The 25796-nt window shown below is 40.3% G+C and overlaps 1 protein-coding gene across 2 annotated transcripts in view; it reads left to right on the top strand.

Annotated features, from left to right (window-relative positions):
• LOC126260110 (glutamyl aminopeptidase-like) overlaps positions 1-25796 on the top strand; it is a 191845-nt gene that overhangs the window by 47275 nt on the left and 118774 nt on the right. For both annotated transcript variants that reach the window (XM_049957346.1, XM_049957347.1), the window contains one exon: positions 2609-2829. In XM_049957346.1, coding sequence (XP_049813303.1) covers positions 2609-2829 — 221 coding nt within the window. The remainder of the gene's footprint in view (positions 1-2608; positions 2830-25796) is intronic.

The raw sequence follows: 25796 nt of genomic DNA, 5'->3' as shown, positions 1-25796 counted from the left end.
TTTATCATAACTAAATCATAGCTAACACTTGGTTTATGAACCATGAAAGAAGATTGCATACATGGGAGAGGCCTGGAGACACTGGAAGGTTTAAGATAGATTGTATAGTGGCAAGACAGGTTTAGGAACCAGGTTTTAAACTGTAAGACATTTTAAGGGCAGGTTTGGACTCTGACCACAATTATGAATTGTTGATTGAAACTGAAGAAACTGCAAAAAGGTCGGAATTTAAGAAGATGGGACCTGGATAAACTGAAAGAACCAGAGGCTGTTTTGAGTTTGAGAGAGAGTATTAGGGAATGATTGACAAGAATGGGGGAAAGAAATACAGCAGAAGAAGAATCTGTAGCTTTAGCAGATGAAATAGTAAAGGCAGAAGAGGATCAAGTAGGTAAAAAGATGAGGGCTAGTAAAACTTCTTGGGTAACAGAAGAGAGATTTAATTTAATTGATGAAAGGAGAAAATATAAAAATCCAGTAAATGAAGCAAGCAAAAAGGAATACAAACATCTCAAACATGAGATCGACAGGAAGTGTAAAATGGCTAAGCAGGGATGGCTATAGGACAAATGTGAGGATGTAGAAGCATATATCACTAGGGGTAAGATAGATACTGCCTACAGGAAAATTAAAGAGACCTTTGGAGAAAAGAGAACCACCTGTATGAATATCAAGAGCTGAGACGGAAAACCAGAAAAAATGGGAAAGCAAAAAGGTGTGAGGAGTATATAGAGGGTTTATACAAGGGTGATGTACTGGAGGGCAATATTGTGGAGATTGAAGAGGACGTAGATAAAGATGAAATGGGATATAAGATGCTGCGTGAAGAATTTGACAGAGCACTGAAAGACCAATGACAGAACTCTCCCATCTGGTGAGCAAGATGTATGAGACAGGCGAAATACCCTCAGACTTCAAGAATAATACAGTAATTCCAATCACAAAAAAGCAGGTTTTGACAGGTGTAAAAATTACCGAACTATCAGTTTAGTAAGTGATGATTGCAAAATACTAACACAAATTCTTTACAGACAAATGGAAAAACTGGTAGAAGCCGACCTCGGGGAAGATAAGTTTGGAATCCATAGAAATGTTGTAACAGCGAGGCAATAGTGACCCTACAAGTTAGCTTAGAAGATAGATTAAGTAAAGGCAAACCTATGTTTCTATCATTTGTAGACTTAGAGAAAGCTTTTAACGGTGTTGACTGGAATACTCTCTTTCATATTCTGAAAGTGGCAGGGGTAAAATACAGGGAGTAAAAGGCTATTTAAAATTTGTATGGAAACCAAATGGCAGTCATAAGAGTTGAGAGACATGAAAGGGAAGCAGTGGTTGAGAAGGGAGTGAGACAGGGTTGTAGCCTATCCCCAATGTTATTCAATCTGTATATTGAGCAAACAGTAAAGGAAACAAAAGAAAAATTTGGAGTAGGAATTAAAATCCATGGAGAAGAAATAAAAACTTTGAGGTTTGCCGAGGCAGTAAAGGACCTGATAGGGCAGCTGAACGGAATGGACAATGACATGAAAGGAGGATATTAGGTAAACATCAACAAAAGCAAATCAAGGATAATGGAATGTAGTCGAATTAAATCAGATGATGCTGAGGGTATTAGAATAGGAAATGAGACATGTAAAGTAGTAATTAAGTTTTGTTATTTGAGGAGCACAACAACTGATGATGGTCGGAGTAGAGAGAATATAAAAAGTAGACTGGCTATGGCAAGGAAAGCATTTCTGACAAAAAGAAATTTATTAACATAGAGTCTAGATTTAAGTGTCTTGAAGTCTTTTGTGAAAGTATTTGTATGGAGTGTAGCCATGTATGGAAGTGAAACACAGACAATAAACAGTTTAGACAAGAGGAGAATAGAAGCTTCCAAAATATGGTGCTACAGAAGAATGCTGAGGATTAGATGGGTAGATTATGTAACTAATGAGGAGGTACTGAAGAGAACTGGGGTGAAGAGGAATTTGTGGCAAAACTTGACTAGAAGAAGGGATCGGTTGGTAGGACACATTCTGAGGCATCAAGGAATCACCAATTTAGTACTGGAGGGAAGAGTGAAGAGTAAAAATCATAGAGGGAGACCAAAAGATGAATACGCTAAGCAGATTCAGAAGGATGTAATTTGTAGCAGTTATTTGGAGATGAAGAGGCTTGCACAGGATGGAGTAGCATGGAGAGCTGCATCAAACAAGTCTGGACTGAAGACCACAACAACGTGAGGACAGTGTTAATTTGTACAGCATTGTAGTAGTATTTATGCAATCTGTTTTGTCTGCCTTCAAAATGAAAAAAAAAAAGTATTTTACAGTCTTGGTACAGTAACATTTATTTTTACCATTGATGTCACTGCTACTTCAAATGCATATGCAGATGAATAAATTTGCCTACAGGTGTCCTTTGGTTACATATTTTGTGTATTTGTTATGACTGCTTTATGTGTATGTTGACTCCCATATTCCACTGCCTGTTATATTTTCCATTTAAAATAGTAGACAGCATCATAACATTTCTAATAGAGTTAAATTATTTTGTACTTCAACTTCAGTATAATCTTTTGCCCTGCTGCTACAGAGTACTATGGTGCTTTGTGCACCAGCTGATTGTGTTACAGAGCATTCACCCCAGTGGACGTAGCCATCGTATGGCAATTTCCCGTCTGCTGGAGTATCCAGCCGGTCAGCAAATATACCTTGAAGCCAGGGATAAGTTCCGAAAAAAAATTAATTATACGCTCAGCCTCAGGTTCACATCACGTCTTTCTCGTGAGCTTGAAGGTTTCTACCTTAGCAGCTATGTCACCAAGGATGGCGAGAGAAAGCAAGTACATCATTCCCAACAAACTAAAACTGTTACCACCATCTTTATTAAACACACTAATTTCATCTGATTTCTACATTTAAGAGTAATTGTAGTGAATATTATAGATTGTATTCGTTATGTAATCCTTTAGCTTTATCAGTCAATATAATATACATCTAAAATTGATACACTAGTGCCTTTTTCAGTTCGCACCCTTTCTGTTTCTATGTATTTCCACCCACTACCATCTTTCTCCAGGATCAATAGTTTACAGTAAATTATGCATTCACTTTTTACATTGTGTGCATAATTGATTGACTCTGTTACGCATATAGTCGCAACCTCATAACATATCGTAACTCTTGCATGTTTCAGCAGCTTTTTGTTCACTTTTCTGTTAATAATATCAGTTTTCCTGCTATTATGCTAGTTTACTGTATCATTGATGTGTGTATTTCCATGATGGAGCTGTGCAAGATACATCTGTATTACACATTTCTGTGGTGTTATTTAGACTTCTTGATTTATAAACTGCTAAAAAAGATGTTGAACTTTCATCGGGGCTTGCATTGTATGTGGTCTTTTTTTTTTTTTAATTGAAAGCCTCTTTCCCAATGCTTACTGCTCAAAATAATCTTTTTAACTTATTTGAAAATTGTTTTCCCCTGAAACTAAATCCAGATTACACTGAATTTGACAATATTGTGAGAAGGATAGTTGCTATTCACCATATAGTGGAGATACTAAATTGCAGATAGGCACAACAAAAGATTGTCAAAGCTTTCTGCCAAACAGGCCTTCATCAAACCCCCCCCCCCCCCCCCACACACACACACACACACAGCCATAATCTCTGTCTGTAACTATCCTTCTATTTGTATTGTTACATTGTATCCTGGATTTTATAATATCCTTTTAAGTAAATTAGAGTATGATGATGTTACAGGAAATGCTGCAGAATGGTCCAAATCATATATCTCTGACAGAAAACAAAGGATATCAATAGGAAAGAGACATTATTAAGCTATCAGTTATTATCCAACTGGGAACAAGTAACATGTGGTGTCCCCCAAGGTTCCAACTTAAGGCTCTTACTTTTGCTTGTGTATATCAATGACCTTTTATCAGTAAAATTACCATATGCCAAGTTTGGTTTGTTTGCAGATGATACAAACATTACAATAAATATTATATCAAGTATAGCCTTGGGAAGGTCAGCTAATGAAAAGTTTAAGGACATTAATAAATGGTTCCTAGTCGATTGTGTCACTAAACTTTGAAAAAATGTGATATATGCAATACAGAACTTCAAAGAAATGTCTAAAATATGGTGACAACTAGATAATACAAGAATTTTACACTGTTAAATTCTTGGGATTACAGCTGGATAATAAATTTAACTGGGAGTTGCATACTGCAAAACTGCTGAAGTGCCTAAACCAATCTGTATTTGCTATGTGACTGTTGTCAGACTTAGGTGATAGAAAATTAAAAAGCTAGCATTCTATGCTGACTTTCATTTCTTAGTGTCACACGGGTCTATTTTTCTGGATTAACTCATCAAGCCAAGCTAATGTTTTTTTACCCCAAAAATGTGCAATACGAATTATCTGTGGTGTGAACTCAAGAACATCCTGCAGAGGGCTGTTTAAGAAACTGGAGATACTACTGCTTCCCAATATATTTATTCCTTAATGATATTTGTCAATAAAAAAATATATTTTTCAGAACAACACCTCAGTGCTTGGATTCAGTACTAGAAATAACTTATGCAAAGATTTAAAGTCACTTTGGTCCAGAAAGATGATCAGTGTTCAGCAATACCCATTTTCAGAACATGCATGCCAGCAACCATAAAAAGTTCAATTAATAATAAAGTTCAGTTTCAGGAGAGTCGCAGGATTTACTGATGGCCAGCTCTTTCTACTCCATTGATGAATTTCTAAGCTGAACCGATTGATACATATATGTTATTAATAATATCACATAATGTGAATATTGCATACAATTTGAATTCTGTACAAATTTTATGCAGTAATGTGATCATTGTAAATAAATGCTATTAAATATTATTTATATATTTAATTTTTTTTTTACCTCATCTAAGTCAATTTCATTTGAAGTCTGTGGAAGATTCATTAGCATATCTGTTCTTATTATGTAAATATCTTATGTGTACTCTTGTTTTCTGCTATTTTCCACATCCCCAGGGATATCCTCACCATGGATCATTTCGAATGAAAAGTACATCTAATCTAATCTCCAAAAAATAGAAACTCCAGGTAGGAATATCAACAATGTAGGAAAATATAGATTGCTTATTACCATAAAGAAGACACATCAAGTTGCAGACAAGCACGATTAAAACACACTCGTGTAGCTTTCAGCCACAGCCTTTTTTAAACACACACACACACACACACACACACACACACACACACACACACACACAGAAGCAAGCACACCTCAGGCACACACGACCCCCAACTCCAGCATCGCGGGCCGGAATGCAACATCACGTGGAATGCAACCTCCTGGCACTGAACTTGTTGGAGTATAGCCCCACCAGACAGTGTTTGTCTCTCCCGCCACCCATACACTACTATCCCTTCCCCTTCTCCACCCTTTCCAGATTGCTGCTTCCTTATGAAGGCAGTGGCCAAAAGCTACAAGTGAGTACCTCTTAATCTTACATGTCTGCAACTTGACGTGTCTTCTTTATGGTAAGTAGCAATCTGTTTTTTCCTACATTGCTAATCTGATCTTCTTATCATAAATGTTGGTGCTGTTACCATAAATTCAACACAGTGTCATAAACCAAAGTCAGAACTCCTCCACTTCAGGCACATAAGGGCACAAAAAGAAACATTTCAGTATCCGGAAGGCTCTCTGTTACTGCCATATATCTTTGAGGCATATTCCTGATGGATCTGCAAATATTTCCTTGTGCAATTTTTTCCCACTCCTTAATAAGGACCTCTGCAAGCTGTTACAGAGTCTGAAATGCTGCAAGATGGGCCCAAAGTTGTCTTTCCAGCATATCACATATAAGCTGAGTAGGACTGAGGTCAGAACTTAGAGGAGGCCTATCTAATAATTGAATGTCTGAGTATCTGGAAGTCCAGTTGACCATTAGTTGTGATGCCATAACACACCATTACTGTGCCACAACCAGATCTGTCCATTTCCTGGACTGCTGCTTCGTTATAACATTTACCAAAATGACATTATACATGTGAACGTCCATTGCACTGTGTTAGACAAAAACGGGACTCATCTATAAACAATACATCCCACCAGTGATACAACTCCCAGGGTCTTTGTTCCTCAGCAAATAAATGTCAGTCTCTCATGTTCCAAGCAGTTAAGCGAGGGCCATGATGAGTTCTTCTTGGTCTTAAACCTTCCTCTCATAGTCTGTTGCGTGTTGTTTGGTCATTGACACTGAACCAGTCGTTGCTCTTATACCATTTTGTGTGCTGGTCAATTTTTTGTTTTCTCCTTTGCCCTGGCTCCCTTATGTATGAGAAAAATAATGAGACTGAAAACACTGCCGGAGATCTGGCAGTGCTGTGTTGTTCTGCTTTTGTAGACCAGTGTGTTCATCGCAGATGCTCAGTCAGAGTTTCAGCTCCATACAGCCATCAAATGATTTTTGAGAGTGTCATCAGTGAAGCTGTGTTTTTATTGTGTGTTACAAAAATGGAAGAGTGGAATTTAGAGCAACCTTATGCAATCAAGTTAATGTGTTAAACTTGGGAAATCCGTGATTGTGACCTTTAAAAAGTTGAAACAGGCCTGTGGGGAACATTTCTTATCAAGAGGATAAGTTTTTTTGCTTGCACAAATCATTTTTGGAAGGCCAAGAACACAATGAACATGAACCTTCAGCTTCAAAAACAGATGAGTGTCAAATGTGTGCATACTCTTGAGAGATCAGACAGACGTGTAACAATAAGGATGATTTGTGGCTTGTTTTTTGAAATGCTCAGGAAAAGGATGAATCGAGCAAGACCGGACATTGCTGACAAGTTGGATGCTCCATCATGACAACACCCCACGTCACTCGGCCACTTCCAGCACAGAATTTATCTCAAAACAGCATCTCCCCCCCCCCCCCTGCAATTCACCTGATCTGAGCCCTTGTGGCTTTTTTTCTTTTGCCAAAATTGAGATGTGTTTTAGAAGGACATAATTTAGGATTCTGGAGAACACTGAAGAGAATCTGAATGACATGTTAGAGAGCCTGTCAGTCGAAGCCTTTCAGTGCTGCTCCCAAGCCTGGATCAATGACTCTGCTAGTATATAATTTCCTAAGGGAACTACTTTGAAGGTAACCATATTGTTGTTTGAAAAAAATAGAAACTTTCGTGGATAAAAAATGAGTCTCATTACTTTTCTTACTCATCTCCTGTGTACTAGTTGCACAAAATGATTTCAAAGTAGTCCCGGTAATAGGTGAAACCACATCAAGACCTATAGACACTGCACGAATAGTTCATCCTTCCTGCAGTAATGACATTGCTTGAACACTTTCTGCCTCACAGGCTTCATGTTGACTGATGAAAACTTACTCACTAGATTGCGGTGTAAGACACTGCACATCCATTTCACTCTTAGATATAACATGATACAGTTGAATACTGCTACTAAGTCACTGCTTTCAAATGTATTCTAGAAGTTTGTTCTCATTAATAAAACACGTCAGAAGACTAAGAGCAGTAGTATGTATCTTAAATTGGAAATTGTGACAGACAGCTAGCTGTGTAACAGAAGTAAAAGTAAACCTGCATGCAGTAGGATGCACTGTGTGTCCAAACAAACACGTTGCAGCAGTTTTTGTACAGTAGGCTGATCAGAAGAATGCCTGTGGCAGGTGTGGGAAATGACAAAGCAGCCATTTCCCTCATTTCCTTCTGCCTCGCAGCAGTTTATGGTTTGTGTTATTGGCCATTTGGAAAATTATGCCTTGCCAGTATACTAAATTTTCAGTGTTGTCACTGCTTATGGTCTCCCATTTTCTTTATTTACAGCACCAGTGGCAAGGGGAATTTCCCTCTTTGGCAAGATTAAAGTGAAACATGTATACACAAGGGACATTCAGTAACTAATGCAACCTTCCCCCCCCCTCCCCCCCCCCCCCTCTGGAAGCAGGCTGGTTTTATTCAGGATTACAATACATTATACTATTTCGCACTCTGTTGACTACTGACTACAAAACCCTATTTTTCAACATGATCTCCATTCAAGGTGACTGCCTTAGGTCACCTTTCTGGGAGGCCCTGTATGCTTGTGTGGTACTGCCCTACTGGTCAATGTCAGAGCCAATGTCTTGCCGCATTGATAACCTCCCCATCATCTACATACTGTTCCTTGTGAAAGATATCCTTCATTGTGCCAAACAGACGGAAGTTGGAAGGTGCGAAACTTGGCTGTATGGTGGATGAGGAAGAATAGTCCAGTGAAATTTTGTGAGCTCCTCTCAGATGCACAGAATTGTGTGAGGTCTTGCATTGACATCAAGAAAGAGAATTTCATTTGCACTGTTTCTGCGGCAAACTCGCTGAAATCGTTTCTTCAGTTTTGTGAGTGTATTGCAATACACTTCAGAATTGGTCGTTGCACTATCAGGCAGAACATCAAACAGAATAACCCCTTCATGCAACTTTGACCTTTCCCTTCAGACGAGAAGTGGCGTGGCACCACTCCATGGATCATCATTTTGTTTCCAGTTCAAAGTGATGAACCCATGTTTCATCACCTGTAACAATGTTTGGCAAAAAAAAATTGTCTTCATCAGCCTCTTAACACACAAGTTATTTTGCACAGATGGTCCTTTGTTGCTCATTATGGTCTTCTGCTAAATGGTGAGGAAGTCAGTGGGCACACACCTTCAAATACCCTAACTGGTAGACGAGTGTGTCAGCATTGCAAACAGAGATGTCCATTTGAGTAGTGAGGTGTTTGATTGTGATTTGTTGATCACGTCAAATGAGAGTGTCTGCATGTTCCAGCAATGCAGGAGTCACAGCCGTGTGTGGCCAGCTGGCACAAGGGAGATCAGTAAGGTTTGTGTGACTTTACTGGGGTGATCAGATTACTCGCCAAATGATTCACCGTACTTTTCTTCAATGCCAGATATATGTAGACATTCTGCAGGCATCTATGAATATCTATGTGCTCTAGTTTTTTGCCAGAAGAAGCCCAATGACAGCTCTGTGCTTCGGAATGCACCTTTGTTACAAATGCCAATTTGAAGGCCACACTTAGTGACACCACATATCTGAACTTCATGAAATTATAGGGGCTGAAGCAGGAGTATTCCATGATGCCCCAAAACATATTCCACATTTTTTCAACCAAAGTTGGCCAAGGAAAAAAATTTTGCATTACTTATCGAACACAGTCCTATCACCTTCGCAAGCAAGACACGAATGAGGAAATCCAACAATTGGCAATGTTTCATCTTAATAAAATGTATATTTACACATAATTTGAACCTAGTCAGAGTTACAGTTATAGTCGTGAACATTTTTTTAGAATGATACATACTGCTGTGCTCTAGAGCACTCAAAGAGTGCGCACTGAACTCACTTCAGCAATCCTGTTCCGCTCTTTCTTCTTATCAGAGTACTGTTGCAAGCTTAGCTGCGCACATACTGTCACTTTATGCAAAGGAAGATTACCAGCAAGGGTCACCTTCAGCCAAGAACAGTAGCTGATGACAACTATTTACAAATTATGGAATATAACAGAACTGCACCTGCCATTTTGGTAGCAACTAGTAGGGATGTGTTAACCCAAACAGTATGCAACCCCTTTCAAGTGATCTGTTTGACTTCTGGGCATCCATCACAAACAAAAGTACAACCCCCACCTCACCACGATGATGCATGAAGATGAGTTAGGGAACACAAGGAATAGAGCCTGGATTAATAGCATCATATTCTCTTCAATGAAGAGTGCAGAGTGTGTCTGATGCTTGTTGATTGTCATAGAATAGTGTAAAGATGGCCAAATACTAATGCACATCTCAAGTCTGCCAACTCATCATCTCTCTTAAAGTGTGACTTGAGGGCTTTGCAGTATTGAGACAAGATCCTACAGTCTATTGTGCAACATTACTGTATACTTCTTGGCAGGAGTTCATCCTTCAAGGCAATAATGCATTAGCACACCACACCCACCTTGTAAAATACTTCCTCCAGGAGGTAGGTGTCGAATGAATGGAATGACCTGCATTGTCAGTTGACAGGAACGTGATCGGGCATGCTTTGGACAGTTGAAACTATCACACACTGGGTGGTCTCAGAAGAACGACATTCAAAAAATAGCACAGAATTGAGCAGCAATGTCTTCACTACCTTGTGGACAGCATACCAAAGAAGATGCAAGAATGTTACAACCCACAGGATAGAACAACATTATATTGAATTTTACCAAGCAGTGATTTAACAGATGTTGATTTTTGAACAGACTGGCTTAGTTTTGTTTCTATTGCACAGTATTTATTTACGTATTTCCCACAGATTTTTTTCATACCCTGCTCACATTGTATCTATGCCTTTTCACATTAACAGGTAGGCAGGTGATGCAAAAGTTTCTGTTGAGCTATTTAGATATGCAGTATATTGTTGGAACAGTTCTATAACTTATGACATCCTTTCCACACTTAGTTGTGCCATCTTCCTTCTATTACTTTTTCTCTGTGTTACATGTCTCACGTTAATTCCAGGTTTTAAGTCTCTGTGTTCTCGCAGTTTCTCTTTGTTCGGTATCTTACCTTGTCTCTAGTAGTTATTACTAAAAACTTCAAGTACCACATTTCAGTCAAGTACCAGAAGCTCCCACAGATATAATTTTGCAGCTGAATTGATTCATTGTGGTCAGGACTTTTACACACTACCTCTACCTTTCAGTTTTTATCACCGAGCTTAATCAAATATTAACTTCATGGACACACCAAGACATCACTTTCTAAACAGCAGAAATCTGAAAACTTGATGTTGATACACTGAATAATGGAACAGTTGCGAACTGCCTTCTTCAGTAAGTTGAAGATGATGCACTGGCAGTAGGTCAGAGGTGTAAGGACAATGATCGAGATCACCTATGTGAATCACTACAACAGTTCATGTTGAGCAGAACAATTCACATGACTCCTAGAAATCTGTCTCTTCATCCTAGCAAGGAACTATTTCACTGATAGGTTATTCAGAATTGTTTTGCAGCACATTGTCATAACATGACTGCTGGAACTTGACATGATTTCTTATAGACAGCCATCAGTGTGTTGTTGTGGGAATGCAGCAAAAGTAATTGAACATTACTGTGTACAATATTGAAAAGCATTACTTTGTAATCTGTCAGTGTTAACTTTTTTAAGGAGTTAAGGCAACAAGTGACTGCATAGTTGAGGAACTGACCCATCGATAAGCACTGAGAATGTTGCAAGCTTTCAGAGGAATTCTTCAAAGCTGTAGAGTACAAAGGCACGCGCACGTGTTGTATCCTGCCTACTCATCAAATATGGGATGTCTAGGAAACATGCTTCCTCAGATCACTAGACAACAATTCGAGCAAATCATATTAAAGAGTTTTATTCTGAAATGAGTCAATGACAATACTTAACTTCAGGAAATACCTAGATGTATCGTAAGCAAAGGGCAACATGCAATATAATCAGTGTCCTTCAATATAACAATTTCAATACAAGCAAAGTACTACGGTGGATGCTTCTATCCAGGTTGCCGGTCTTGACCCTTCTGCAGAACTGGGCCGCAACCAGTCGATGCGGCATCTATGTTCTCTCTGCCAGACTGGATCATGGGGTCCCGGGTTAGATTCCCGGCCAGGTTGGGGATTTTTTTTCTGCCCGGGGACTGGGTTTTTATGTTGTCCTCATCATTTCATCATCATCATTTGTGAGAGTGACTAGATTGGATTGTGAAAAGGAAATGGACTATGTAAAAATTGAGACTTCATATGGGTGCTGATGACTGTGCAGTTGAGTGCCCCACAAACCAAACATCCTAATCATCATCATATCCTAGAGGTCGCTTTTGTTGCGTTGTCATCATGGAGAGGGGTCGGTCAGCTTGTATTTGGCTGATGTCTTCTTCCCAGCCCTCTCTGCTCTATTGTTTCAGACTGCCATTCCAGCACTTGACTTTACGCTGTAACACACAGTGATGTGGAGGAATGGATTGGGAGGTGGAGATAGAATGGAGGAAGAGGGAGACTGCAGAGAGGATGGTGTGAGTGAAGGATGAGTGAAGTTAGGATCCTAGGGCAGGGGCTAGCAGAGATTGAAGCTAGGAAGATTGTTTGAGATGGAGGGATATGTCACAAGGACAATACCCATATCGGCAATTCAGAGGAAATGGTACCCAAGGGGAGGGCCTAGATAGCACAGGTTGTGGAGCAGCCATTGAAATTGAACATGCTGTACTCAGCAGTATGTTCTCTCACTTGATGGTCAGTCAGCTCTGCTATTGGCCACAGTATGGTAGTGGTCATCCATTCAGGTGGACAATTGATTATTGAGAATACTAACATAAAATGCCATAAATTGTAGCAGAGGTGGTGCATGATATAACTGCTTTGACATGTGGCTCAGCTTCTGATTGAATAGAATAATCCTGTGACAGGAGTGGAGCACTGGGTGAGTGTATTGGGCTGGTCTTGCATATGAGACTTCAATTGGTGGGGGGGGGGGGGGGGGGGGGTCACGATGTGGTGTAGTGATAGACTGAGATATTATATAAATTAAGTGGATAACACAATACCATTTGGGTGGGGAGGAGGAGGATTATGGATAGGATGTTCATTTCCATGCACTTCCAAGAATGTTTTTCATCTACCTTCTCCATTCTAAGAATTCAAAATGTTGTACTTTACATATTATTAGATCATTCTGTGGTGATAATTTCATATTTGTGTGAGTTCTATGCTGAAAGCTTTATGCACTGTGTTTTGGTGCAGTTAGTCAATAATTTTTTCTCACTGAACTTGAAGCTGGTGCTATGCACTTGCTAAATCATCTATTCTAAATTCTGTGTCTTTCCCAATGACACTGCTGCGTACAGGTGTTTTAACCATGCCTTCTGGCATCTCAACTGTACAGCATTCCAACTGGATTCAAACATTTTCGTCATTTCTTAATATGTATTACAGCATTCTGCTTCATATTTTCTGGATGCAAAAGGAACCAATAGGAAACTTTTCCTCTGATTCCATATTGCCATAACTTATGTCTCTACACACAATGCTAAATCAAGAGATGATCTATATGTCCCTCAAGGTATCATTTAGCACTGCAACTGTATTACATCATCAGAATAAATTGTTCTTTTCCTGTAGTCATTTTGTGAGTCTGACAACAAATCATGCTTAGTGAGGTGTGTTTGTGCTCTTTTATACACAACTTTCTCAAAAACTTGAATAGTCTACATTATCTCTTTCTCCCTAATTGTAAAGTGGTTTTACTAACAAGTATTTTAGTCAGTTTGGGAAGTGTGTGCATCTGAAAGGTGAATGATATTTGTAGGTGTGTTTGCGAAATGTCTTCATATACATGTGGGTCTTATGCTTCACTGATTTAATAACTTATTCAGTTTTCTGTACCTGTTTGGTGCAAAAGTGTCTATAAGCACCAGATAGTAAAAGTTCTGTGTACTCACCTGTGCCCAATAAAGTTTTGATTTTCCTTCCCAACTACTGATAGCATTTGTGGTGGATAACTAACAGTTTCATTCTCCTTCAGTAAATATTTAATACTGTACAAGAGAAGATATAATCTCGTTGAGAAGTCATGATCACTGTAATTATTTAAATCGATTACCATCTAGGTAACCACAGCTGCTTATGTTAATGACTTGTTCTGATCTCTATCACGAACTGATGAAGTATAAGCATTCATATCCATACCAGTTGTGCAATGTAATATGTTGATAACCAAACTTCTGGTTTGATGCTTGTTTCATCTCTGGCAACATATCTAATTTTATTCCAAGACCTCTCTATCCTTCCTATGTAATGCGTGGCTTTTGCCTGTCTGTCTACATTCTTCAGTACTTTCTGTAGGGAAATTCTGTAACTGGGCTGTGATTGTTCATCATATTATAGTGCAACTCCCATTTCCTCTTACATGATACTCTTAACATTATTATCAATGAAAATAATCAGTTTTTGAAAATTTAATGTAATTGGATGCTTAAAAAATGTACTCACTAATAGCAGCAGGAGAATGCACACACAAGAATATTTAAATGCAATCTCTTGGAGCCAGTGGCTCTTGAAGAGGAAGGAAGAGGGGTGATGGAACTGGTGAGGTTTAGGAAATGGGGAGAATGAAGAGAAGTTGCCCAGACCCCTGGGCTGGGTGAAGACATGCTTGATGGGATGAGAAGGAAAGACTCCAAATGGGCTGGTGTAGAGTAGGATTACACCGAAAAATGGGGACTTCCAATGTTAGGCCTTTGAGAGTAACTCCCAGAGACAAGTAGGTTTCCTTCTCATTTCCTTCTTATGACCTGACAGCATATTACAAATTTTTCTCATGGCATGAGTCTTTTTTTTTTTTTCCTGAACTGAGGGAAGGGCTATCTGCAATAAACAAGATTTGCATGAAAAGCTGCTCTTTGTATGTGTGTGTGTAGAATAAAGGTTTGACTAGCCCCAGTAAAAGTATCATGCCTGTTAAGACTCTGAATGTTGAATATGCCCATAACATAATTATTGAAGAGTATTTCTAAAACTGTTTTCCTACAAAACAGATAATGCACTAGCAAAACATTGTACCTGATCAGTATTTAATGACTTTACATTGGTCTCCTGTTGTCTTACTTAATTCGTTTAGGTAAATACATGAATAATTCATTAGACTACCAGAGATTTGGCTCGATTTTCATGAGACTTGAACAAGTGCCAAGTTTCTTGCTTTCCTCTTGTCAATAGTAAGGTCATTGTTAGCTTTGTGCAGGATTTTAGTGTAGATTTCTTGATTTGACTTATGCCAGTAGAGATTTGTTTTGGTACATGCTTCACTACTGAATGAAAAGACTCATTTACAGACAATAAATTTGGAAAAAAACTACAAAATTGTATAAACAATTAATGTTGCATGGCACTTTTTTAATTCATTTCATTGTTAGCATTTTGCTACTATTGACTCTAAGGAAAGCAATGGGAGCAGCTGCATACTTACTGCATGTGCAAAGTAAAATGGCTGATAGATCTTGCGTAATTAGTTGTTGGTTCCATGTTCCACGACTCATCAGCATGGTATAAAGACAGTTTATTAGACCTATTGAACACAGTCCATTTGAAGGATGTCTGAAATATATTAATGCCAAAGATTAGAATTCTGTAAGTTGTATAGTGATGAACAATAGGTCATCGCAGCACTGGAGGTTATACAGTTGTTGTTGTTGTTGTTGTTGTTGTTGTGGTCCTCAGTCCTGAGACTGGTTTGATGCAGCTCTCCATGCTACTCTATCCTGCGCAAGCTTCTTCATCCCCCAGTACCCACTGCAACCTACATCCTTCTGAATCTGCTTGGTGTATTCATCTCTTGGTCTCCCTCTACGATTTTTACCCTCCACGCTGCCCTCCAATACTAAATTGGTAATCCCTTGATGCCTCAGAACATGTCCTACCAACCGATCCCTTATACAGTGTTTTCACTAATATACAGTGCTGTGAGAGTTTTGTGGGGCAAGAAACTAAGAGATAAAAACAGAATTAGAATAAAAAATATATACCTGTTCAAGTGCAACTCTGAGAATACTGTGAAACAGCTGAGATAATAAGGAATAGTTAAAGCAATGAGATCTGCTAATGTATAATAGGTTTATAAAACTTCTCAAAATGTGACCAGAAGGTATTGTGTTGTATTAAACTTCCCCAGTTCACAGTAAATGTTTATTTGATAATTTTGTAAGCATAGGTTTCCGGGATTTGCAAACTTAAAAGGAACACCACATTCATAAAACTGTGCATTTTTATCAATTTAAATTGTTCCTTTAGCATCTGAAAATGCAGCGTATATAATGAAAGTGCTGACTCCTTACCCTCTCCCTTAAAACCCACATCCTTTCGTCTTTCCCTCTCCTTCCCTCTTTCCTGATGAAGCAACCGTTGGTTGCGAAAGCTAGAATTTTGTGTGTATGATTGTGTTTGTTTGTGTGTCTATCGACCTGCCAGCGCTTTCGTATGGTAAGTCACATCATCTTTGTGTGTGTGTGTGTGTGTGTGTGTGTGTGTGTGTGTATGATTATAATAGAGGGAAACATTCCACGTAGGAAGAATATATCTAAAAACAAAGATGATGTGACTTTTACCAAATGAAAGCGCTGGCAGGTCGTCAGACACACAAACGAACACAAACATACACACAAAATTCAAGCTTTCGCAACAAACTGTTGCCTCATCAGGAAAGAGGGAAGGAGAAGGAAAGACGAAAGTATGTGGGTTTTAAGGGAGAAGGTAAGGAGTCATTCCAATCCCGGGAGTGGAAAGACTTACCTTAGGGGGAAAAAAGGACGGGTATACACTCGCACACACACACATATCCATCCACACATATACAGACACAAGCAGACATCTCACAAGCAGACATATTTGGTCTTTAAATATGTGTGTATGTTTGTGTTCGTTTGTGTGTCTGTCGACCTGCCAGCACTTTCATTTGGTAAGTCACATCATCTTTGTTTATAGAGGGAAACATTCCACGTGGGAAAAATATATCTAAAAACAAAGATGATGTGACTTACCGAACGAAAGCGCTGGCAGGTCGATAGACACACAAACACACACACACAAAATTCAAGCTTTCGCAACAAACTGTTGCCCCACCAGGAAAGAGGGAAAGGAGAGGGATAGACGAAAGGATGTGGGTTTTAAGGGAGAGGGTAAGGAGTCATTCCAATCCCGGGAGCGGAAAGACCCACCTTAGGGGGAAAAAAGGATGGGTATACACTCGCGCGCACACACACACACATCCATCCACACATATACAGACACAAGCAGACACATTCAAAGACAGAGAGTTTGGACAGAGATGCCAGTCGAGGCGGAAGTGCAGAGGCCTCTGCACCCCCGCCCCGACCGACATCCCCGTCCAAACCCCCTGCCCCCAAATACGTCTGCCCGTGTCTGCACATGCGCGGATGGACATGCGTGTGTGTGCGAGTGCACACCCGTCCCCCCCCCCCCCCCCCCAAGGCAAGTCCCTCCGCTCCCGGGACCGGAACGACTCCCCACCCTCCCCCCCAAAAACCACATCCCCCCCCGACGAGGCAACAGCCCGCCGCGAAAGCCCGAATTCCATGCGTATGCCGTGCCCGTCCGTGTGTCCGTCGACCCGCCAGCACCCTCACCCGGCAAGTCACATCATCTTTGTTTTTGGATATATATATAATAGAGGAAACATTCCATGTGGGAAAAATATATCCAAAAACAAAGACGATGTGACCCACCGAACGAAAGCACTGGCAGGTCGACAGACACACAAACACACACACAAAACCCAAGCCCCCGCAACAAACTGCCGCCCCACCAGGAAAGAGGGGAAGGAGAGGGAAAGACGAAAGGATGCGGGCTCCAAGGGAGAGGGCAAGGAGCCATCCCAATCCCGGGAGCGGAAAGACCCACCCTAGGGGGAAAAAAGGACAGGCACACACTCACGCGCGCGCGCACACACACACACACACACACACACACACACACACACACACACACACACACACACAGAGCCTGGGCAGAGATGTCAGTCGAGCCGGAAGTGAAGAGGCAGAGATGATGTTGAATGACAGGTGAGGTATGAGTGGCGGCAACTTGAAATTAGCGGAGATTGAGGCCTGGTGGGTAAAGGGAAGAGAGGATATATTGAAGAGCAAGTTCCCATCTCCGGAGTTCGGATGGGTTGGTGTTGGTGGGAAGTATCCAGATAACCCGGACGGTGTAACACTGTGCCAAGATGTGCTGGCCGTGCACCAAGGCATGTTTAGCCACAGGGTGATCCTCATTACCAACAAACACTGTCTGCCTGTGTCCATTCATGCGAATGGACAGTTTGTTGCTGGTCATTCCCACATAGAATGCATGACAGTGTAGGCAGGTCAGTTGGTAAATCACGTGGGTGCTTTCACATGTGGCTCTGCCTTTGATCGTGTACACCTTCCGGGTTACAGGACTGGAGTAGATGGTGGTGGGAGGGTGCATGGGACAGGTTTTACACCGGGGGCGTTTACAAGGATAGGAGCCAGAGGGTAGGGAAGGTGGTTTGGGGATTTCATAGGGATGAACTAACAGGTTACGAAGGTTAGGTGGACGGCAGAAAGACACTCTTGGTGGAGTGGGGAGGATTTCATGAAGGATGGATCTCATTTCAGGGCAGGATTTGAGGAAGTCTTATCCCTGCTGGAGAGCCACATTCAGAGTCTGGTCCAGTCCCGGAAAGTATCCTGTCACAAGTGGGGCACTTTTGTGGTTCTTCTGTGGGGGATTCTGGGGTTATCTCGATACTTCCCACCAACACCAACCCATCCGAACTCCGGAGATGGGAACTTGCTCTTCAATATATCCTCTCTTCCCGTTACCCACCAGGCCTCAATCGCCGCTAATTTCAAGTTGCCGCCACTCATACCTCTGGGTTCTTTGTCTTTAAATGTGTCTGCTTGTGTCTGTGTATGTGTGGATGGATGTGTGTGTGTGTGCGAGTGTGTGCCTGTCCTTTTTTCCCCCTAGGATGGGTCTTTCCGCTCCCGGGATTGGGGTGGCTTCTTGCCCTCTCCCTTGGAGCCCGCATCCATTCGTCTTTCCCTCTCCTTCCCCTCTTTCCTGGTGGGGCGGCAGTTTGTTGCGGGGGCTTGGGCTTTGTGTGTGTGTTTGTGTTTGTTTGTGTGTCTGTCGACCTGCCAGCGCTTTCGTTCGGTGGGTCGCATCGTCTTTGTTTTTGGATATATTTTTCCCACGTGGAATGTTTCCAAAAACAAAGATGATGTGACTTGCCGGGTGAGGGTGCTGGCGAGTCGACGGACACACGGACGGGCACGGGCATACGCACGGAATTCGGGCTTTCGCGGCAGGCTGTTGCCTCGTCCGCGGGGGGGATGTGGGTCTTGGGGGGAGGGTAGGGAGTCGTTCCGGTCCTGGGAGCGGAGGGACTTGCCTTGGGTGGGGGGGGGTGACGGGTGTGCACTCGCACACACACGCATGTCCATCCGCGCATGTGCAGACACGGGCAGACGTATTTGGGGGCAGGGGGTTTGGACGGGGATGTCAGTCGGGGCGGGGGTGCAGAGGCCTTTGCACTTCCGCCTCGACTGGCATCTCTGTCCAAACTCTTTGTCTTTGACTGTGCCTGCTTGTGTCTGTATATGTGTGGATGGATGTGTGTGTGTGTGTGTGTGTGTGTGTGTGTGTGTGTGTGTGTGTGTGTGTGTGTGCGCGAATGTATACCTGTCCTTTTTTCCCCCTAAGGTGGGTCTTTCCGCTCCCGGGATTGGAATGACTCCTTACCCTCTCCCTTAAAACCCACATCCTTTCGTCTTTCCCTCTCCTTCCCTCTTTCCTGGTGGGGCAACAGTTTTATATATATTATTATTATTATTCACGTTTGGGCCCTACTGGACCACGCGTAGTACAATCACGGGGCATTCAGTTATTTTCTTTTAGACTTTCTCTCTGCCCAAATTGTTTTCATTCTCTCGGAATGAGCTCTTTTCCTTTCATCAGACCATGTGGTTCCAGTTTTCTTTGGTTTTTCAGCTTGACCAACTACCCAGTCATGAATTTTTTGCCTAAATAATTTTCTGTCTTGAATTTCATCTTGTTTTATATCTGCCTCTTTCATGTCCTCTTTTATAGCAGCAATCCATTTTATTGTCTCAAATTTAGCTTTACTTCGATTTTCGTAGAATTCCACTACTTGTTTAGTTAGTCTGGTAGCATCCATTCTTTTAATATGCCCATAAAATTTTAATCTGCGTTTTTTCATATCTGAATATATGCTGGTGTATTGTTGAATTTCACTATTTGCTCTTAGCCTGTATGTTCCTTCTTCAGTATATTTTGGACCTAGAATTTTTCTGATTACTTTTCTTTCTCTTTTTTGGATTTCTTGAATGTCCTTTTTTCTGTTTAAAATTAGCGTTTCAGCCCCATAAAGGCACTCTGGTTTTATGACCGTGTTGTAATGTCTCAATTTAGAGTACCTCGAGAGACATTTTTTGTTGTAGATGTCTTTTGTAAGTCTAAAAGCTGTCTCCATCTTTTGACAACGAATTTCATTTCCAATTTTTTCTAGACCAGTCTCTGATATTGTTTCACCTAAATATTTGAATTGCGAAACTCTTTTGATTTTTCCATACTTAGTTTCCAAAAGTTTGGGTGCCAGTTTGTTGCTAGTCATATACTGTGTTTTTTCAAACGAGATTTGGAGACCTACTCTTTCTGCTGTTTCTTTAAGGATTTCTATTTGTTTCTGAGCAATTTGGATGTCCTGCGTTAGAATAACCAAGTCGTCTGCAAAGGCCAAACAGTCTATTCGAATATTTGTTCGTCCTAATTTCACTGGTTGGTCAATTTTGAACTCCAATTTTCGTTCGCGCAACTCTTGTATTACTTTTTCTAGAACGCAGTTAAATAGCAACGGAGAGAGTCCATCACCTTGCCTCACGCCTGTTTTTATTTCAAAGGATTCTGAAATTTCTCCTCTGAACTTTACTTTTGATTTTGTACCAGTTAGCGTGTCTCTGATAATTGCCGTGGTTTTAGGATCCAGGCCTTGTTCTTTCACAATTTGGAAAAGAGATTCACGATCCACTGAGTCATAAGCCTTTCTAAAATCTACAAAGGTACAAACTAGTTTTTTATTGTAAATTTTTTGATGTCTGAGAATTAGTTTGAGGACTAAAATCTGTTCTGGGCAAGATCTATTTGGCCTGAAACCTGCTTGATATTCGCCAATTTTCCATTCAAGTTGCTGTTGTGCTCGGTTCAGAAGACATTGAGAGAGGATTTTGTATGTGACTGGAAGAAGAGAAATTCCTCTGTAATTATTAACATCAGTTTTGTCTCCCTTCTTATGAAGTGGGTGAATCAAGGCGGTTTTCCATTCATCAGGAATTTTTTCAGTTTGCCAAATGTTTTGCATGATTGAAGTAATTTCTTTAACGGTTTTTGGACCAGCTGCCTTTAAAAGTTCTGCAACAATTCCATCTTCACCAGATGCTTTGTTGTTTTTCAACCTATGAATTTCTTTAATGATTTCCTCTTCATTTGGTGCAAGTGAAACTGGATTGCATTGTTGGGGAATTTTTGGTGGAAATCTTTCTGTGGGCTCGGGGCAATTTAGAAGATTCTTAGAATATTTAGAAAGTTCTTTGCAATTTTCTTGGTTGTTAAGAGCCAACTGTCCATTTTCCTTCTTGAAGCAAAGATTCTGGGGTTGGTACCCCTTTATTTTGGTTTTAAAAGTTTTATAAAAATTTCTGGTATTGTATTTCTGAAAATCTTCTTCAATTTCTAAGAGTTGACTATTCTCATATTGTCTTTTTGTTTGTCTAATTAGTTTTAAAGTGTCTTTTCTAGTTGCCATGAATGTATCATATGTGTCTTCTGTCTTGTTGCTATTCCATGCTTTAAATGCCTCTTGTCTGGCTTTAGTTGCATGATCACAGTTTTCATTCCACCAAGCATGTTTCTTGTGTTTTCGTAAAGGAATTTGATCTTGAGCTGTTTTGATAATCTTGTGTTTGAGTTGTTCCCAATTTTGTGCACTTGTTTTGTCAAATTCGTCTGCTAATAATGATGGTTGGATTTTACTGGTGTCAAATTTGGGGATTAATGGTGTCCTTTTGTTGAAATTTTGGGGTTTTAGCTTTAGTTTCACACGGGTTAAGTAATGGTCTGAGTCAATATTGGCGCCTTTACGAACTTGAACATTTAAAATTTCTTTGTGACATGGATACGAGATTGCAATATGGTCAATTTGGAATTCACCTATGTCCTTGTTAGGTGATCGCCATGTCTTTTGTTTTGAAGGTTTTTTCTTAAAATGACTTGACATAATTTTGAGATTGAAATTTCTGCAAAATTCTACCAGCCTCTTTCCATTTTGATTGGTCCATTTATGTGCAGGGAATTCACCGACCGTTTTTCTAAATTTTCTCTCTTTCCCTAACTGCGCATTAAAATCACCCATTAAAATCTTTACATAATTTTGAGGAATTTTGGAGACTGTATTCTCTAACACTTCCCATGACTTATTTACTTTTTCTGGATTTGTTTTATTCTCCTGGTTGATAGGCATGTGTGCGTTAATTAAACAGTACATTTTATTCGCACATTTCATGGAAATTGTCATTAGTCTGTTGTTTACTGAATTTACTTCGATTACGGAGCCAAGAATGTCTTGCGAAATTGCGAATGCAACACCCAGATGCGGAGTGTTTTTAAGAATTCTTTTGTCTGTTTTACTTTTAAACAATCGGTAGTTTCCAAAATCCATGGTATTCTCATCAGGCAACCCTGTTTCTTGCAGGGCTAAAATTTTGATATTTTGTTCTTTTAGTGTGTCTCCTAATTTATAGAGTTTTCCTGGTGTCAAGAGAGAGTTAATATTGATAGTGCCAAAAAATGTTTCGACCTTGGGCATGAGTCGGTCAAAAGACTTCGATTTCCTCTGGTTTGGGATATAGCGTTTCAGCCTAGTCTCCCCAGAATCCGATAGACTAGTTGCGCCACTGATGGCGGAGGATTACAATCATACACACAGAATTCAAGCTTTCGCAACAAACTGTTGCCTCATCAGGAAAGAGGGAAGGAGAGGGAAAGACGAAAGGGTGTGGGTTTTAAGGGAGAGGGTAAGGAGTCATTCCAATCCCGGGAGCGGAAAGACTTACCTTAGGGGGAAAAAAGGACGGGTATACACTCGCACACACACACATATCCATCCACACATATACAGACACAAGCAGACATATTTAAAGACAAAGAGTTTGGGCAGAGATGTCAGTCGAGGCAGAAGTGCAGTTCATCCCTATGAAATCCCCAAACCACCTTCCCTACCCTCTGGCTCCTACGCTTGTAACCGCCCCCGGTGTAAAACCTGTCCCATGCACCCTCCCACCACCACCTACTCCATTCCTGTAACCCGGAAGGTGTACACGATCAAAGGCAGAGCCACATGTGAAAGCACCCACGTGATTTACCAACTGACCTGCCTACACTGTGACGCATTCTATGTGGGAATGACCAGCAACAAACTGTCCATTCGCATGAATGGACACAGGCAGACAGTGTTTGTTGGTAATGAGGATCACCCTGTGGCTAAACATGCCTTGGTGCACGGCCAGCACATCTTGGCACAGTGTTACACCATCCGGGTTATCTGGATACTTCCCACTAACACCAACCTATCCGAACTCTGGAGATGGGAACTTGCTCTTCAATATATCCTCTCTTCCCGTTATCCACCAGGCCTCAATCTCCGCTAATTTCAAGTTGCCGCCACTCATACCTCACCTGTCATCAACATCTTTGCCTCTGCACTTCTGCCTCGACTGACATCTCTGCCCAATCTCTTTGTCTTTAAATATGTCTGCTTGTGTCTGTATATGTGTGGATGGATGTGTGTGTGTGTGTGTGTGTGTGTGTGTGTGTGTGTGTGTGTGTGTTCGCGAGTGTATACCCGTCCTTTTTTCCCCCTAAGGTAAGTCTTTCCGCTCCCGGGATTGGAATGACTCCTTACCCTCTCCCTTAAAACCCACATCCTTTCGTCTTTGAATTTTGTGTGTATGTTTGTATTTGTATGTGTGTCTATCGATGTGCCAGCGCTTTCGTTTGGTAAGTCACATCATCTTTGTTTTTAGATATATTTTTCCCACGTGGAATGTTTCCCTCTCTCTCTCTCTCTCTCTCTATATATATATATATATATATATATATATATATATATATATATATATATATATATATGCGCAAAATATATTCTCTGCATTTTCAGATGGTGCTCCAGGCGGTGTGTGTATTTGACCTGAGAGCAACATGATAAGAGTGAATATATTGTTAGTTATAAACAAAAGATTACCACAACAGTATGGGTATGTAGATAGCTCCACATACACGAAACATTAGATGCTACGAACAGGGTAAAGATGATGTGCTGACTGTGTAACTCTGGGGCAGTTAGTGCATGCAACCAACGTTTGTACTGAACAAAACTTTAGAATTAAGAAAGTTTTTGACTACTTTCATTTTTAAAATTATGTAAGATACATTTATTTATATGTTGTAAGCATTTTATTAAACCAAGAATTAATGGATCAACAAGATGATTCAATATTGTAACCACCAAATCCTCCAAAAATAAGTGGAAAATATACCTATTCAAAAGAACTTCACTGAGAGACGATCTCTACTCCTTCCAAATTAACAAAGTAAGTGTAGACCAGATGTGGTTCAAATTCAGAGAAATAGCATCGACAGCAATTGAGAGATTTATACCAAATAAATTAACAAACAATGGAGCTGATCCCCCTTGGTACACAAAACGAGTCAGAACACTGTTGCAGAAACAACGAAAAAAGAATGCCAAATTTAAATGAACACAAAATCTTCAGTATTGGTGATTTTCTACAGAAGCCCAAAATTTAGCACAGACTTCAATGTTAGATGCTTATAGTAGTTTCCAAAATGAAAATTTGTCTCAAAACCTGACAAAGTCCAAAGAGATTCTGGTCATATGTAAAGTAAGCTAGTGGCAAGACCCAATCAGTGCCTTCTATGCACAATAGCAATGGAAATACTATCAACGACATTGCTGCCAAAGTAGAATTACTAAACACAGCCTTTCAAAATGCACCATAGAAGACAAAATAAATTTTATAAAATTCAAATCAAGAACAGCTGCCAACATGAGTAACTTAGAAGTAGATATCCTCAGAGTAGTGAAGCAACTTAAATCACTTGATAAAAGCAAGTCTTCTGGTCCAGAGTGTATACCAATTGATTTCCTTTCAGAGTATGCTGATACAGTAGCTCCATACTTAACTATCATCTGCAATCACTCGATCAATGAAATATTCATACCCAAAGACTGGAAAGTTGCACAGGTCATACCAGTATTCAAGAAAGGTAACAGGAGTAATCAAATAAACTACAGGCCCTTATCAGCAATGTCGATATGTAACAGGCTTTGGGAACATATAATGTGTTCAAACATTATGAATTACCTGGAAAAGAATGGTATATTGACACATAGCCAACAAGGATTTAGAAAACATCGTTCTTGTGGACCACAACTAGCCCTTTACACACACAAAGTATTGAGTGCCACTGACAAGGGATTTCAAATTCATTCTGTATTTCTAGATTTCCAGAAGGCTTTTGACACTGTACTACACTTGCGGCTTGTAGTGAAGTTGCATGCTTGTGAAATATCATCTCATTTATGTGACTGGATTCATGATTTCCTGTCAGAGGGGTCACAGTTCGTGGTAATTGATGGAAAGTCTTCGAGTAAAACAGAAGTGATTTCTGGCATTCCGCAAGGTAGTGTTATATGCCCTCTGGTGTTCCTTATCTATATAAATGATTTAGGAGACAATCTGAGCAGCCGTCTTAAGTTGTTTGCAGACAGATGATGCTGTTGTTCATTATCTAGTAAACCCATCAGAAGATCTAAACAAATTGCAAAATAACAAAAGATATCAGTTTGGTGCAAAAATTGGCAATTGACACTAAATAATGAAAAGTGTGAGGTCATCCACGAGTGCTAAAAGAAATCCATTAAACTTCTTTTGCACCATAAATCAGTGAAATCTAAAGGCCATAAATTCAACTAAATACCTAGGAATTACAATTACGAATAACTTAATTGGAAAGAGCACACAGAAATTGTTGTGGGCAAGGCAAACCAAAGACTGCATTTTATTAGCAGAACACTTGGGCAATGTAACATATCTACTAAAGAGACT

This window comes from Schistocerca nitens, chromosome 5 (genome assembly GCF_023898315.1).
Source record: "Schistocerca nitens isolate TAMUIC-IGC-003100 chromosome 5, iqSchNite1.1, whole genome shotgun sequence".
NCBI lineage: Eukaryota > Metazoa > Arthropoda > Insecta > Orthoptera > Acrididae > Schistocerca > Schistocerca nitens.
Note: the sequence above shows the minus strand (reverse complement) of the source record. Positions and strands in the feature narration are given on the sequence as shown.